The 14,796-nt window shown below is 41.8% G+C and overlaps 1 protein-coding gene across 2 annotated transcripts; it reads left to right on the top strand.

Annotated features, from left to right (window-relative positions):
• The first annotated feature begins 367 nt into the window (after positions 1 to 367).
• Positions 368 to 14,362, top strand: LOC145441036 (estrogen-related receptor gamma-like). 2 transcript variants are annotated; one of them, XM_080318820.1, is made up of 8 exons: positions 368 to 722; positions 4,175 to 4,882; positions 4,946 to 5,062; positions 6,612 to 6,737; positions 7,986 to 8,159; positions 10,158 to 10,242; positions 10,305 to 10,489; positions 12,808 to 14,362. In XM_080318820.1, the coding sequence occupies exons 1-8, from the start codon at positions 632 to 634 to the stop codon at positions 13,050 to 13,052; spliced, it is 1,731 nt and encodes a 576-aa protein (XP_080174946.1). In that variant the 5' UTR covers positions 368 to 631; the 3' UTR covers positions 13,053 to 14,362. The 2 variants fall into 2 exon arrangements, with proteins under 2 accessions (XP_080174946.1, XP_080174947.1); XM_080318821.1 differs by lacking the exon at positions 368 to 722 and adding an exon at positions 811 to 3,833.
• Positions 14,363 to 14,796: the final 434 nt, after the last annotated feature.

Raw genomic sequence — 14,796 nt, forward strand, 5'->3', positions numbered from 1 at the left:
ACGATTTTGCTATTACCCGCATTGATGAGAAAAGCATAATATCAGCAACACAACAAAATGTTGTTGGTGATAAAAATCCGTCTAAGTTTTGACGCATGAAAATTCTTGGAATACTCAATAAACTGTATGACATCTAGCTGAATCGTCATCGTATGCCTATTGGGCAAGCAACAGTAAAATATTCAGTGTGCTACATGATTCCCTAGCCATTATACGTGAAGGCCTACACGAGTAAGAAATCAAATACGTAATATTACTTGGTCGTAGAATTCCTACATTTATTTTTAAGGCCAACGCGATAGGTATCGAGATATTGACAATGGGATAGAGAGCGGCTGTTGTGTTTCGAACTAGGGCGAGGAATACTACAAGCCAAGTATTATTGAATTATCACGTTCGTGGTGGTAAAGACACGGTAGGCATTATCACTCGGCGTGAGTCCTTGGTAGAATTTAGCATATAGCCTACCTCTATTGGATAATGGAGCGTCGGCAGAAGAAATATTTTCAAAATCATATTCTCCAAACTGAGATATGCGCTTTTAAGTTATAGAAATATTTATTCATTACTTCATTCTTACAAATATAGTGTATAGACTTCTTAGTTCAAACGTTTTATCTTATTCTTGTGGATGCTTTGTCGCGAAGCGAACAGAGCCCAAACGTCTGCAAAACTGGATCCGACAAAGAGCTCAGCGCCGTCAAAACTATTCATCAAAAGAGGTAATTCGATGTGTTACTATAGATTGCTTTCTGAGAAATCATTCCCTCATACACCTGTATTCCGATGAATGAAGAGCGAGACACATACATTATAAGTATGGGAATTTCTCTGGGACAGGCAGACTTATTGTCCAGTTCTCACGGTTCGACGAGTGTAAAATATTGATTGCAAATGGTTATTGAAAAATCACCAATATAACCGGAAGGTCTGCATATATATGTCCCAATGTAATTTCAGCTGTATGCAAGTTTTCTCTCATACTCGTGCAAATGGATGTTCCGGATAGCTTCATCACGATTCTGTATTGTCACTTAGGTCGCGTATCTGATACGCAGCATTTATACATGAAACAGTTACATATCCTATTAGATTCGATGTGATAACAACACCGACTGGTGATAGTGGTTGATATATTATCACATGTCCATTCCAAGTATTCCATAGTACTTTTTATTGTCGGTGATTAGAGAACGATCACTTTAGTGTATCGAGTGGAGGTAAGGCAGGACTGCGATAGTCAGCCATGTTTACTGACTCTATTTTCATTGCTGAGTTTTGTAAAGTTCTGCTACATCTAATCATGATTTCCTTCGGTGACACATTGACTATTATCATAGCATCCTAGAGACAAACCATTCCCAGCCTAATGTGCATGACACGGGAGAACTAGTAACTCAGTGCGTAATCAGTTACGTTTTATTGAAGTTTTTAGTGAGAACCACTTCCTGTGTGGGTGTAGAACTTTGTGATAGTGTAACTCCTGAACATTAAAAAGTCGAATGTATTATCTGAGCGGTGTCGCTAGACATTGGAAACATTCTTTTCTGTTAAAACATCGCCCGATTCTAAAGTCCAATATTCGTTACCAGACTTGGCGAAACTCGATAAATTCAAGACAATGTGATTACAGACAAAAGACGCTATCCTCGGTAATTTGATCTAGTCGTTAACAATGCCGACCCGGTTTGCCGTTAAATATACTTCGATATAATCGTTACTGATAGCGCGGTATTTCGATCAGCTGATGACCACGACGGTATATCAAAGATTGAACTTTCATTATCGAAATATATGGTGTGTTTCACAGCTCCCGCGACGCGAAGCACATTTGAATCGTCAACAATTGTGGGAATCGTAATATGAGCGCAGACATTCTGCAATTAGCGTCCCAAAAGTGGACCGCAAGGGATATATTAATAGGTCAGCTGTGTATGAGGCGATACACGGATAGTTCCAGATATCTTAATCAGAACTAGAAATAGCCGAATTCCTGAAAAACGGTATTCTACATTTTCTTCAAAAGGGCATTGTCGCAATGCATGCAGCAAACTGAAACGCCAGCGAATCATGTAGCAACGCAAATACCGTCACACCACACATGCAGAAACTCACTGCGTGTAATCTATTAACTCACGTATACTTTTCCAATAGACTTCCTGAACAGCTCAATATTCAGGTAAGTCAACTGCAGGAGAGGGTTTAGTGAGTGCATAGTATAGATACCTGAGGAACGTTTTACTTGACATTCAGTATGTGATATCGATTTTAAATTTCGCACAGTTCAGGGATGTTATTCCACATCGTTGGCTTCAGAACATAGTGTTATAGTACCACCGAGTATCTCGTTCCAATCTGGGCTTGCATCTGATGCGTTCATTGTGAGAAATGGATTACTAGAAAGGAATATACCGTCAGCTATTTTTCAAATATCCTGTTCAGATCATATTATCCTATCGCGGAAACCAGCAATTTCCAACCGGTAAAGAAAACTAAACGACGAAGTATACCACAATCCAAGACAGTCAATCATTGATTGATTGCATACGCTTTCATTTGCTGTCATTTGGAAATATTGGCCGAGTATAGTTGTTTCGCTGTAATCTAGGATGCATGTGTTACTGCTGTAATTAATATAAGCCATCAAGTAACTGGCATTATGGTGTCCCTGGCATTAGTTTAGGAAACACAAGTCAGTTAAGCTTCTATAAATATACTCAACTTTGTTAAATGTTATCTAACAGTTTAGGCAAATCGAATCCTTCGGGACAAGCGGATAGGAATCTCTAATTGGGGTTAGCGCGACAGGAATCTGATAGATCTAAGTACTTTCCGATGCTTCATTACTCCAATTCCGCAACTCATGTAAACATGTGTAATTCGGAAATGTATCTGATCTGATTATGTATTTGATTTAACGTGTACGAGAGTTAGCATCTCGATTCGGTTCCAGGTTGAATTGTGGATAGGTTGTCAGTAATGTTTGCGATTGATATAATTACTATGTCTGCTAGGGTATACAAGGGTCAGTTACACGTCATATCATGTCGTCAGACAGGCTGTGTGCTGTCCAGCAGTTAGGTCGCTGACCCACTTGACGTCACGAATACATATCGAGATGTCCGGCCATTGTGCTTAACTTAGCGGTGGTACATTCGGTAATCATCAACGAATTCCAAATTTCTCGAATTGGTGTTACAGTAATGTGAAATAAACTCGCTCTTTCTTTCGAGCCCAGTACTATAAAGAGCATTACCAATAACCGCATATATTGATTTGTTATTAGTGAACAATCACGGTGGACAATGGACATAGGCATTCTCCGTAACTACGAAAGAGTGAATTGGATTGCATTCATCTCAACGGGAAATGAACTTGAGCTTTCTTTCTAGTCCAGAAAAATGAAATCGTCATCACTAATCGCATGTTCTGTGTTACAATTAGTAAACCATCACAGTTGACATAGGCATTCTTATCGGTAAATAATAAAAAGTGAATTGGATCGCATCCATCTCAGTCCGTACAAAATGCCATTGCATTGAGACGTGTTTGCAGATCAACCCCGGCAATCTATGTAGGAACTAGGAATACATGCGAGAGAATAAGTAGCCGACTAAAAAAAGCAATTTCATAACAGTGGCTTGCGCTGTACTTACGTAACGAGTTCGGTAATTTTCCATCTGCGATATAACGTGACGTATGACACCACGTCACTCACTTCAGCAAGAGTAGTTGCCGATGTAGGTGCTCTCGCCGAGCACGTATGCTGCTGTCGCTTAATGTGAGATCGAGATGTATGGCTCATCAACAACATAGAATGGATTGTGGTGTTGGTAAGCAGGAATATAAGTGGCTTGACTACAGTGGATAAGTTCCGATTTAAACCAGCAAAACAAGTTCACGCGAGGTCTTGTCGAGTAGAGTTTCTTGATATCTTTTCGACACCTATGGTGTGATTGACCACGTTGATGTCAAACGCTGTTTTACGTAGGTGGCGAGACTATGGAAAACTCCGCACCCTCGATTGGTACTTCTTATTCAGTGCGGTTGAATTGTGAGCTCTCGGCAGGAATGTACCATTTTTCGAGTTTCCAGACAATTTCTACTGGCCTGGTTTATAATTGATGATTCTCATTAAACAGATCAATAACAATCACTTGATATTCTTTTTCAGCGAAGATGTGTAGTACATTGCTAGGCGACGACCGTTTGAATCAAGTTCTGTCTGCGAGTGGCATTAAACAAGAACCGTACAGTCCCCTCGATAGCACCGGTGGATTCAGTACAAGTCTAAATTCTTCTGGAAGTAGCCCGGACAGCAATAGCTCATCCGATGGGATCCCTTGCAGTCCGCCGAACTATTTATCCTTCCCCAGCAGCTTTGATTTCTTGGGCAACGACTTCGATGCAAGCGGGGATTCTGGACTAGGATCGGCTAGTTCTTACGGGGCTGATGAACATATGTGTTTCAACTGGACCAACAGACATTATGATGTTAAGTTGGAACCTTTTAACAGCAGCGATTGCGACGAAATTTACAGACTGCGCACTGATGGGTTGGATATGCACGATTCCTCTCAGTCAGTGGTATTACCATATGCAGATACCCTACTGAAAGACTCAATAATCAGTTCTTCCAGCCTAACCCAGCCATCAGCAGTGTTGATCAAAACCCCATGCAGTATTACAAGTTCATCTTATACTCCCGCATTATCACAGTCGTCCAGTACACAATCGGTAGCCGCTACATCTAGCCACGCAACATCGGTGAATGCACCGCCCAAACGACTATGCCTCGTATGCGGGGATATAGCGAGCGGCTATCATTACGGAGTGGCCTCTTGCGAAGCGTGCAAGGCATTCTTCAAAAGAACGATACAAGGTACGTATGCAGCGGTACATTTTTGTGACGTACAGCAGACATCAATTTCAATTTGTTGGATAGGTAGCATCGATTACACATGCCCGGCTACGAACGACTGCGAAATCACGAAACGAAGACGGAAATCCTGTCAGGCTTGCCGCTTCACGAAGTGCCTTCGAGTAGGAATGTTGAGAGAAGGTAAATGCAAATGTTCAAAGCCCGTAAAAGGCTAAGACCTTATTTTGAAGTAGAATCAACGAGACTAATAATGAACTTGAATTTCATTTGTATTTCATTTGTTCTTCTCAAGTGGCCGAATTCTATTGGTGTTCCGTCGTAGGCCTATGCTTGTGGCTCTTCTCGACAGTGTAACTAGAAATTACCCGATAGCCCAACCGGTGCGATCAATCTGCAAATAATCCGTAGCGCTATCGCCATCAGTGAGATTACCATCAGAGCTTAATCTTTCAAATACCACATTTCACGCTTCGCCGGGTCCCACGCGCCATCGACTTTATGATATTATGCATCGTATTGACTTTTAGTACCAAAGACGTATCCCATGAAGTAGGAATCAACCGCAATATTTTGCTAAGTTAAGATTCGGTAGAAATTCATGCTTGTGAGTGATGGATGACCTTTGGTCCCGATAGGGAGCACGGAATGTACATCGAAAAGCAGTCGATTTGATATTTTTCGCTGTCTGTGCGGATTCGGTAAACATTCAAAATTTCACACTCTGTGTCCACGGCTTGCCAGGGTTTGAAATTACATTGCTGAAAAATTCACAGTGGATGATTAATAACTAATTGGTAACATCCTAGTTCAGTCCCGTTCGTTTGTTCAAGAGTGTTTAACAAGCACGATGATAATATAGCAACGCAATAATTTGACCAGACTTATGATGCGATATTTCGCATACCACATTGTGGATATTGTTGGCATTGAAATGAAATTCGTGAGATCGCGAAATTACCAATTACAGTGAATACAACTGTAACCTAAGTGACAATGTACTGTGCGTTTCCCGGTAAACGCTAGAATGCCCCATCTCCACAAGATATTGAGGAAAATTCCGTTTTCAAAGTTTAGGATATATCACCTGGTTACTTCACACTCAATGTGCTCGTGACATGGCATGTTTTTGACAATAACGAGCTTAGTCATAGTATACTTTACTATACTCTACTATACTATTCAATCAAATCGCGGCTCCTAATGCCGCGGGCAAACTCAATGACTTGGTTTGGTACCCGGTCTAGGAAAGCTGAATGTGCACAAACTTAGTAATTATTTGCTTACTTTGAGAAAACATTTCAAACTGTTTGTTCCGTGTAACTATTGCCGTGGTCTTAGCATTTACTGCCCTTAGGTTGTCAGGCTATAATATAGCTACCGTGTAACTTGACGGCGTGTGTCAATTGTCGCAACCAAAGCACCGTAAAAAGTTTTTGTTATTGTTTTTGCACCTTGTCAATATGCCTGACTGAACCTCCCAATGCTGAGAAGCCCAAGTCATTTCATAAGTCCTAGGTCACTCATATCCTCTTCGACAATATTGAGCTATGCACCCGTGACACTGCTGAGCTGGTAGGAATCGGGTCGTAAACTTCGCCAGGATAAAGTGATATCGCTGGTACCAGTCAGATAGATACGTTGTACCACACTTCTTTTACTCCTGGTTCGGTTTCAAGTTGTTGAAGTTTTTTTACACAACACTTTAATCTCACTCCTGGTTTCTGCACAGGTGTGCGTTTGGACCGGGTAAGGGGAGGACGACAGAAGTACAAGAGAAAGAGCGAGCCAACTGAAGGCGGGGAGGCGCGTCCTGTGTTTACAGTTCAATACCAGGAGAAATCGCAATTACCGCAAGGTACGCACAATGCACATCGACAAATTAATTTTACAAGACTCTAACTAAACCCTTGTTTCCATATTTTGAAAACAAGTACGATTTCGTGTAGCTATCGATCGAACTACATAGCATCTGATTAATCAATCGCAACATCATTTGTTAGTGAAATCCTCTGTACATGACAATCGATGTTAGTTATCCCTACATGCGCGTGGTTGATTATAATCCCATGTAGTTCCATTGCTCTGGTATAGAGCATTGTGTACCATCGGCACAGTGCAGCTCGATAGTTGGTTTAGCGAGCATTGATTGTGGGACCCGGTTTGGAATATTTCTTGAGCGGTTGTTTCAATCGTTGAATCCCGAGCAACAGAAAGGACGAGAGTGATAATCAAAGCGCAGCGTCGCAGATATCAGTTGTGATCTTCCACAAGTCATCGTGACTACGTTCAAATATGAAGTTCGTCGATCTATGAGGTGCACACTGCACAGTCGCGTTTCGACGTTATCGTTAATTATCGATTTGCGTTTGCCGTGTAAAGCACGTGTAATGAAATTGCCAATATCGTTAAAAGCAATCCCTCCGATTGATCAAAACTCTGGGGATTTCAACCGAAAAAGTTTAAATAATCACTTTGCTATGTTTGGCGTTCTTGAATCCGATACTGTCTTGTCCGCTCGCTATGACCGACATTGAAGATGGAAAAGCTAGTCCTGCATAGACATGAACTTATTGTTAAAACGAATATCTCGTAAACCTGATATAATACCGGCTTTCATCCACACACACTTTTTCCAGATTATCGGTGTGTTTCATGTTACATTCCAAAGTGCGTATGTGCAGCTGTGATCAAACGCTGCGTCCCATTTGTCTTCTTTCTGATAATATCCCAATATTTTGTTGGTACCTATGAATTCAATGGCCTTATCTTCAACGGCACGGGATATTAGCTAGATTGATCACCCGTTTGTACTTCAACCCCGTCGCAATCCCACCTTATGACCTTACGAAGTTGAAGGTCTTGTGAATTGCAAGCATCATAAAATTTTTAGCAGCGGGCTATGCACATAAGTTATCAATCAAATTTCATGTCAAATTTGTGATCCCAATAGCCCCAATAGTAGCTTAGTGTCATAGTTGGTAGTATCAACCGAAAATCTGGGCGACATTTAGTATTCAAGCAGAAGAGGGGGTCGACAAGCTATAGTGAAGAATTGAGAACGATGCCCTGCTCCACCAACCCTTATAAATCTTTACTTTCACAGCGAACAAAGTCATCTCCCATCTTCTACTTGCTGAACCCGACAAAATTTACGCGTCTCGAGACACCGGCGCGTCCGGCTTCGACGTGAAAAGCGAGGAAAAAGTTCTCAACACCCTATGCGATCTAGCTGACCGGGAATTGGTGATAATCATCGGATGGGCTAAGCATATTCCAGGTACAATTGTCTGTTTCGCTCATTCTCCACGGACCTACTTTGCGACAATTAATTTGTGTAGGATCGTTTATGTGACAGTTGTTTAGTTGACCAATGACTGCAGTATGCGCTCTTGTCCCGATATGATACCTACAGAAATTACCATATTCCCGGCCGAATTCCGCGAGTATGCGCGACACTGGTTTTTAGTGATGTACTCCTAAATTTGCAAATATATTAGAACTGCTTTGATGCGCGGAAAAAACGGCACATTAGTTTCAAATTTTCTGGTATTATCGACGAGATGTTTCCTCACCTTGTCAGGGCGGAGCTACAGGCCTTAACGAGTTGTATGTTTATATACGCGAATATTTCAGCGGTAAAGGGTGTATAGCTACTTGGAGTGCTACGCAATATGAATGTCAATGTCTCAGTTTAATCGATTGTTCCAAGTAATTGCATTCGAGTTCAATTTGAATATTACTAGTACAACTGTGGGTATTGGGGGGTTTGCTACTCAACCTGTAATGTTTGCACAACGCACATCACAGTTGTTGAGACTTGAGAGCATGCATTTTGCATAGATCGGATGGCATGCATATTTCGTAATGACTCGTTGCTCCGTGACGCCGGTAGCGTTGCATACCACGAGATACCTCGGGGATAAAATGTACTTTTGAATGTATTTAATAAGTATGGTATGGAAAGCACAAGCGGATGTGACTTCGACTATGATATCACGAAACCAGAAGGCCATTCCCTTCGCACTTCCCTAGGCGTATATACGGAATTTGTATACGTGGGGGCAATGGTCATGTTTGCTCAAAGCCGTATTTAATCTGGCATTGAATATCTTCAATAGCCGGCGGTAGTAGACTGTGTCGCTATTGCGCCGAAGACCTATTATATACGCTCCATTCAGCGGAATTTGCACCCTACCGACTATTCCGACCTAAATAAACAGCTGTAAGCATTGGTCTGAACTCGTATCTTTTTTTTGATAAGCGTGCTCCTGTTCATGAGTTTGCAATATAGTACGTTTATCTTCCGAATTCTCGCGCCGCCATCGATAAGACGATGACTGGAGGTTGTGCATCAGCTTATGATGTGCGGTCGTGACAAGTTCGGCGCGTTTATTATGCTTAGCGGGGTGGTTCGTTAATGAACTTGTATCGACCATTTTGTCTTCAAATAAGAGCTAGTTACGGCGCGATTATCGACGAAAGCGCCATCATTTCTTCTAAATTTAGTCAGACCATTCAATCTGCCCTATTGAGCATTTAGATTATGTTCGTTACAATAAATGGAAACGCCTGCTTCATGCCCACGCTCTGCATGCTGTCTTGTACGTATTTCTTTAATCCGAATAACTGGCATCACCGAATCCTTGGTAACGGGCCCCACTCTGAGAAAATCAATCGTACAGTCTGTGCTTTACATGGAAATACCTTGCAGTCGGGCGATTGATGTGAGAGACTCCTTGTTCGTCATAACATGTGTAATCTTTGTGACTCCTTTTTCGTGATTAAACCAGTACTCTTCCGAATAGTAGTTGTACTCGTACGTTATCAGCTCGTGATGTCAGATAACGACGGCTTCGCATGCAATTCTCGTTCCAAATGGCTTCACGAATAGCCGATAGCAAGGCACTTACTTCGCCGAGACGTTTCGAATCCCTTGGGACTGTTCTTCACGTTATTGCGTAAACTCTACTTCTGACGCTTTGAATCGTTGAAATTATCCAATGAATGGTTATGGCAATATATACTACCTTTTCAAACCACTGGTACCACCACGGCGATATTTCCGAAGTCAAGATGTTCAGATCATTGGAAAAATATAGTTACGTTGTAAGGAATGTCTATGGCGCAATGAAAACTGATGAAATCCCCTGTGTAGTGACCGTGTACTGACGTAATGTACGATCATTGCACAATTCGTCAGTGACACAGAGATGATGACGTGATTTAGCGACGTCACTCGACCGATTGTGTTGCAACAATTTCCGTACTTTTCCAGGTTTCACCATGCTCTCTCTGGCTGATCAAATGGCGCTATTGCAGTCCGCATGGATGGAAATATTAATGCTTGGAATTGTGTACAGGTAATCAAGGATGACATTCGCGAATCGCACGAATGCCTGTATACATTCGATGTTTTATTCAGGTCTCTGTCTCGCAATGACGAGATAGTGTTTGCAGAGGACTTCATATTAGACTCGGAAATGTGTCAAGTGTCGCAGTTAAACGACCTTTCACAATCGATTTTTCATTTGCACAAAAAACTCAAGTCTCTCAGTATTAGCAAGGCGGAGTTCGTCATTATGAAGGCGATTGCTTTGGTGAATTCAGGTGAGTCGTCGTTAAATCCGGTCATACCGTGTATACCAACTACCAAGTTTGCAAGCAAGCGCGTGCGTTTGTTCGAGCAAATTGAATAAAATTCTCTCGTCAAGTCTGCGGTCGTCACATTCTCTCGAACTGTGACGTTTTCGATTACGAAATCGTGCGAGAGATGACAACGGATATTCAAGCCGTACTGTGATTGGTCGATGTGACGAAATGTCTGCGACGTATGCGAAACGCGCGTGACGTCTCTCGGTATCCTAGCAACGCAGTTGTCTCGCCGCCATATACGGCTGCGGCGTTGCTGGATGCTGGCTACAGAGTTTAAATTTGGAACGGTATTCAATGGGATGTCTGTTACTTTATTACCCAGCGGGCGTTGCCTGCGAGCTGGCGGTGGACTTTGAGTCTTCTCAGAAGAGGCTGTACTCGCTGTGGGCCTGATGATGTCACTTGTTCCATAGAAATCCAATTCGCACTGATGTCAGATGCACAGAGGCTGTATGTTGCGATTACAGATCATTTCCATCAGCACTCGGACTGGTCGAAATGATTTGAGTACTCGAATCTGGATCGAGTGGTAGAATTACTAATGAACTGATACTGACACTGATACTGAGAGTATCAACTAGAATTATAGTTTCGATAGTACTCCCCCTTGTGGAAACCTTGAAAGTTCGATTTTTTGTACTGCAGCAGATAAAACGTGTAGTACAAAGCTACGCATGTTGACTAAAATAACATATCTGTCAATTCTTGATCAACCCGCAGCATTCAAGTACAATGAATTGGGTACAGCCGAAGAATACCAAATTATCGTTAAAGTGATGTAGGACTGGCATTTAATTCTCAGTGGTTGTATATTTGAACTTTCCACGTCACTCATAATGTTGTGACACCACAATGAGTGATACTCGAATATTCGACTCGAAGCCTAATACTATATTGAATCACCAAGGTACTCGATTTTTCGCAACACTACTCCCTACACTTGATGTAATTGCGTCGATAGGACAGCGTAATGCTTTTACGTAATGGCGACACGATTACTTAACGTTGTCACTGCGCTTCGATCGTAATTAACTTAGCAGCTACTAGTACGTGTCTTACCGTCACTTAAGCGGCGTTGAACACTGTATCCGCATTTAAGAGATAGCCCGCAAAAACGGCACGCATTTCCGTGCTGCTCCTGTCTTAGGACTCCTAGCTACTTTCTGGGAATTAGATAAGTCAATGTCCATGTCCAATCGTCGATTCGCAAATTCCGTGGGAGATTTTGGGTAAATTAGGGATTTGGCAAGGTCCCAAGAGCTTACAGGCAATCACCGCGTAACAATGTCGCGTAGGAAAATAGTCGGCATCGATAAAAATCAATATATATCGAGTTTTTCATAGGTGGGAAAATACACTGTGAATGAAAATCGTGCGGTGGAATGTTTCTTTTCGTGACTGCCCCCAGAAATCGCAAAAAGGTGGCACACGTACCCTCTGTACCACTGGAATATATCTTAACAATGATTGCTGTCTTTGTCGTTTTCACCCATTGCGATCGGTGCGATAGCGTAATTTGTTACCAAAAAGTGCGCTGGCCTGATTCGCACGCTATGGTGGAAATCTGGTTAATACACCTATTTTCCAGCCGTCTATGTACAGTAGGGCTGTTCAAAAATAACTTTTTTTTCCCGATTCAAGCCGGTCACCTCTTAAATCGTCAGGTTGCAGTAGAAAACCTTGCTCACCAAATTTCATTCGATTCCAACCAGTAAAGGCCTCCGCAGATCCAATTAAAAATTTTAATTTATTATGGAAAATTAAAAAAAAAAAATTCCAAATTTTTCTCTTAACCCCATGAAATTGTTGAGCTGTCTTCAAAGACGTTGCAAAACAAATTTGAGTCAATTCCGACCAGTAGAAGCGGAGTTATTGAAGTTTTTCGTTGAAATTTCTAGGATTATCCTTGATTGGTGGATAATCCGCGATTTATCAACGAAAAACTCACATAACTCCGCTTCCACTGGTCGGAATTGACTCAAATTTGTTTTGCAACGTCTTTGAAGACAGCTCAACAATTTCATGGGGTTGGCAGAAAAATTTGGAATTTTTTTTTTTTTAATTTTCCATAATAAATTAAAAATTTTAATTGGATCTGCGGAGTCCTATACTTGTTAGAATCGAACCAAATTTGGTGTGCAGCGTTTTTTAGGGTAACCTGACAATTTAATCAGTGAATGGCTGGAATCCGAAGAAAAAAGTTATTTTTGAACAGCCCTAATGTACAGTGTATAGTTGGGCGCTTGTATTCACACGGAGCCCTGTGTTCTCAGATTCGCCTCACGTGGAAGATCTGAGCGGCTTGCTGAAATTACAAGACAGCCTCCAAGACGCCCTGCACGAGCAATGCAGCCTGCATCACCCGACGGACCCTAAACGCTTCTCCAGGCTACTAATGAGCTTACCCCTACTGCGTCAGACTTCGATGCGGGCCGTGTCGTTTTTCCACGGCCTTCGTCAAAAGGGAGGCGTCGCCATGTGTAAGTTATTTTTGGAAATGCTGGACGCAAAAATGTAATGCTTGGAACCCCTGAAAAAAATCAACTTTTAAGTTATATGTGACGAATATTTATTTCCACTTTTAGTGGTTCAGACGTGTCGCTACTTAGCGCGCTTGAGTAATGCACGTTGCCCGGTACGGGCCGTTTATCTAATGTCATTGTGTCGTCAAGTTTATCTTCAGCGTAATTTCATTCTGCCAAAGTTCACTTAGGCGATAATGGTTCTTACGGCATCTGCCAGAAAAATGATGTACACGCTAAAATTAAATGATTGTTTCCCGTCCCGATGCCGGTCGGAAATTCAACCATCCGTGAACTAACCCATCCATAAGTCTGTTGATATTGGTTTTGAATGGCTGCTCTGCTTTGCGACACACCCTTTGCCAAACTACATGGTTAACGAACCGCTTTTACCTTGAGCTTGCTATGCTATGTTGCTATGCTGTCACAAGCACCCAGCTGCAAGGGAACTCACCCTATCCCTGCTGTCTATATCACAAATACATTATTATATCACGAAAGATTAGGCTACAAGTCACGTCTCGCCGAAAACGATATTGCTTCTTACGTCCATCGCGTATCGTTTGGACTCCTTCGACTGATTTGAGTGCAACAGCGCTTACCCCACTCACTGCCGGTGCTTGGGCACCGTTAGTACATCATGTTAGTTGTAGCAGGTTTTTTCCTCTTGTTCAGTATGTGATTTATACGCGTTCGCATTATATTATTACAATTTTTTTCACCATGCTAAGCTTTTTCATAGCGTAAAATGCTTTCTGTATTTAATATGCCGGAATTTCTCTTCTGTTCCCCATGTTCTATTGCCTTTTACTGTACCTCTGGGATACTCTTTATCAAATTCCCGCGACATACTTCATCATCAGCGCGAGATGCAACTTCAAATCGAAATGCTTGGAAAAAGTTAACACAGTATTCTCCTGTCCTTACCGCCATGTCGTATTTCCGACTCTCGATCACTACTAGCGGATATATCGGCAATTGGTATGCCAACAATGTTGGTCCAATGTGCTTCTGATAAGTAATTATCAGCGAACTGCTATCTGATGTGTAGATGCAAAACACTGTGCCGTACATGTATTTGACGATTATCTCATTTTATTGTATTGAATAAGTACATTCTTTCACATAGCATCGTGCGAGTTCTTTATCTTCGTGACATTGTCATACTAATAGATTTTATGGTCAATCCTACGTTGTAATTCTGCGGTTCTGCATATTTTACACAGTAATTATTTTTATCCTTTAGAAATGAGTGAAATTAAATTGGTGCGCATGCACCGAATAATATATTGGTATTCGTAATGGCTTCAGCGTTTATCAAAGTTCGATGAAGCATATCCAGATACATGGTTCTGAATTGTAAATAAGAACGACAGTCTACGGGCCGCATGAGAACAAGATACATTACTAGATAGGCAGTTCTAAATTGGTCCAGTATATATTTGTTCGGTGGCCGGATATAGTCAGTCGTGACTGAATGGTTGGGCGAAATGATTGGAGTACTCGAATCTGAATCGGGCATTGTTTCGAGATGAGCAGTGAGAGCTGGTTTGTTCCAGTACTGTACTTATACGCTCCTTGTCACTAAGAGTTACTTTATCAACGATAATTACTCATTCAATGGTATTTTCCTCAGTGGAAGGATGACCAACGACATGTATTATGGTAAATGCTAGGGATGGTGTGAACCTCTGAAAGGTTCAGGTTCGTGTGAACGCGAACCTTTTTGAAAGGTTCTGT

Source organism: Botryllus schlosseri, chromosome 6 (genome assembly GCF_051294905.1).
Source record: "Botryllus schlosseri isolate E-star chromosome 6, Bs_hap1, whole genome shotgun sequence".
Lineage (NCBI taxonomy): Eukaryota > Metazoa > Chordata > Ascidiacea > Stolidobranchia > Styelidae > Botryllus > Botryllus schlosseri.

What these genes read in the sequence shown, in the direction of transcription:
- LOC145441036 (XM_080318820.1), top strand. Translation starts at nt 632, where the DNA reads ATGCTTTGTCGCGAAGCGAACAGAGCCCAAACGTCTGCAAAACTGGAT. An exon ending in AAAACTATTCATCAAAAGAG is followed by an intron (nt 723 to 4,174) that starts GTAATTCGATGT and finishes ATTCTTTTTCAG; the next exon opens with CGAAGATGTGTAGTACATTG. An exon ending in CTTCAAAAGAACGATACAAG is followed by an intron (nt 4,883 to 4,945) that starts GTACGTATGCAG and finishes TTTGTTGGATAG; the next exon opens with GTAGCATCGATTACACATGC.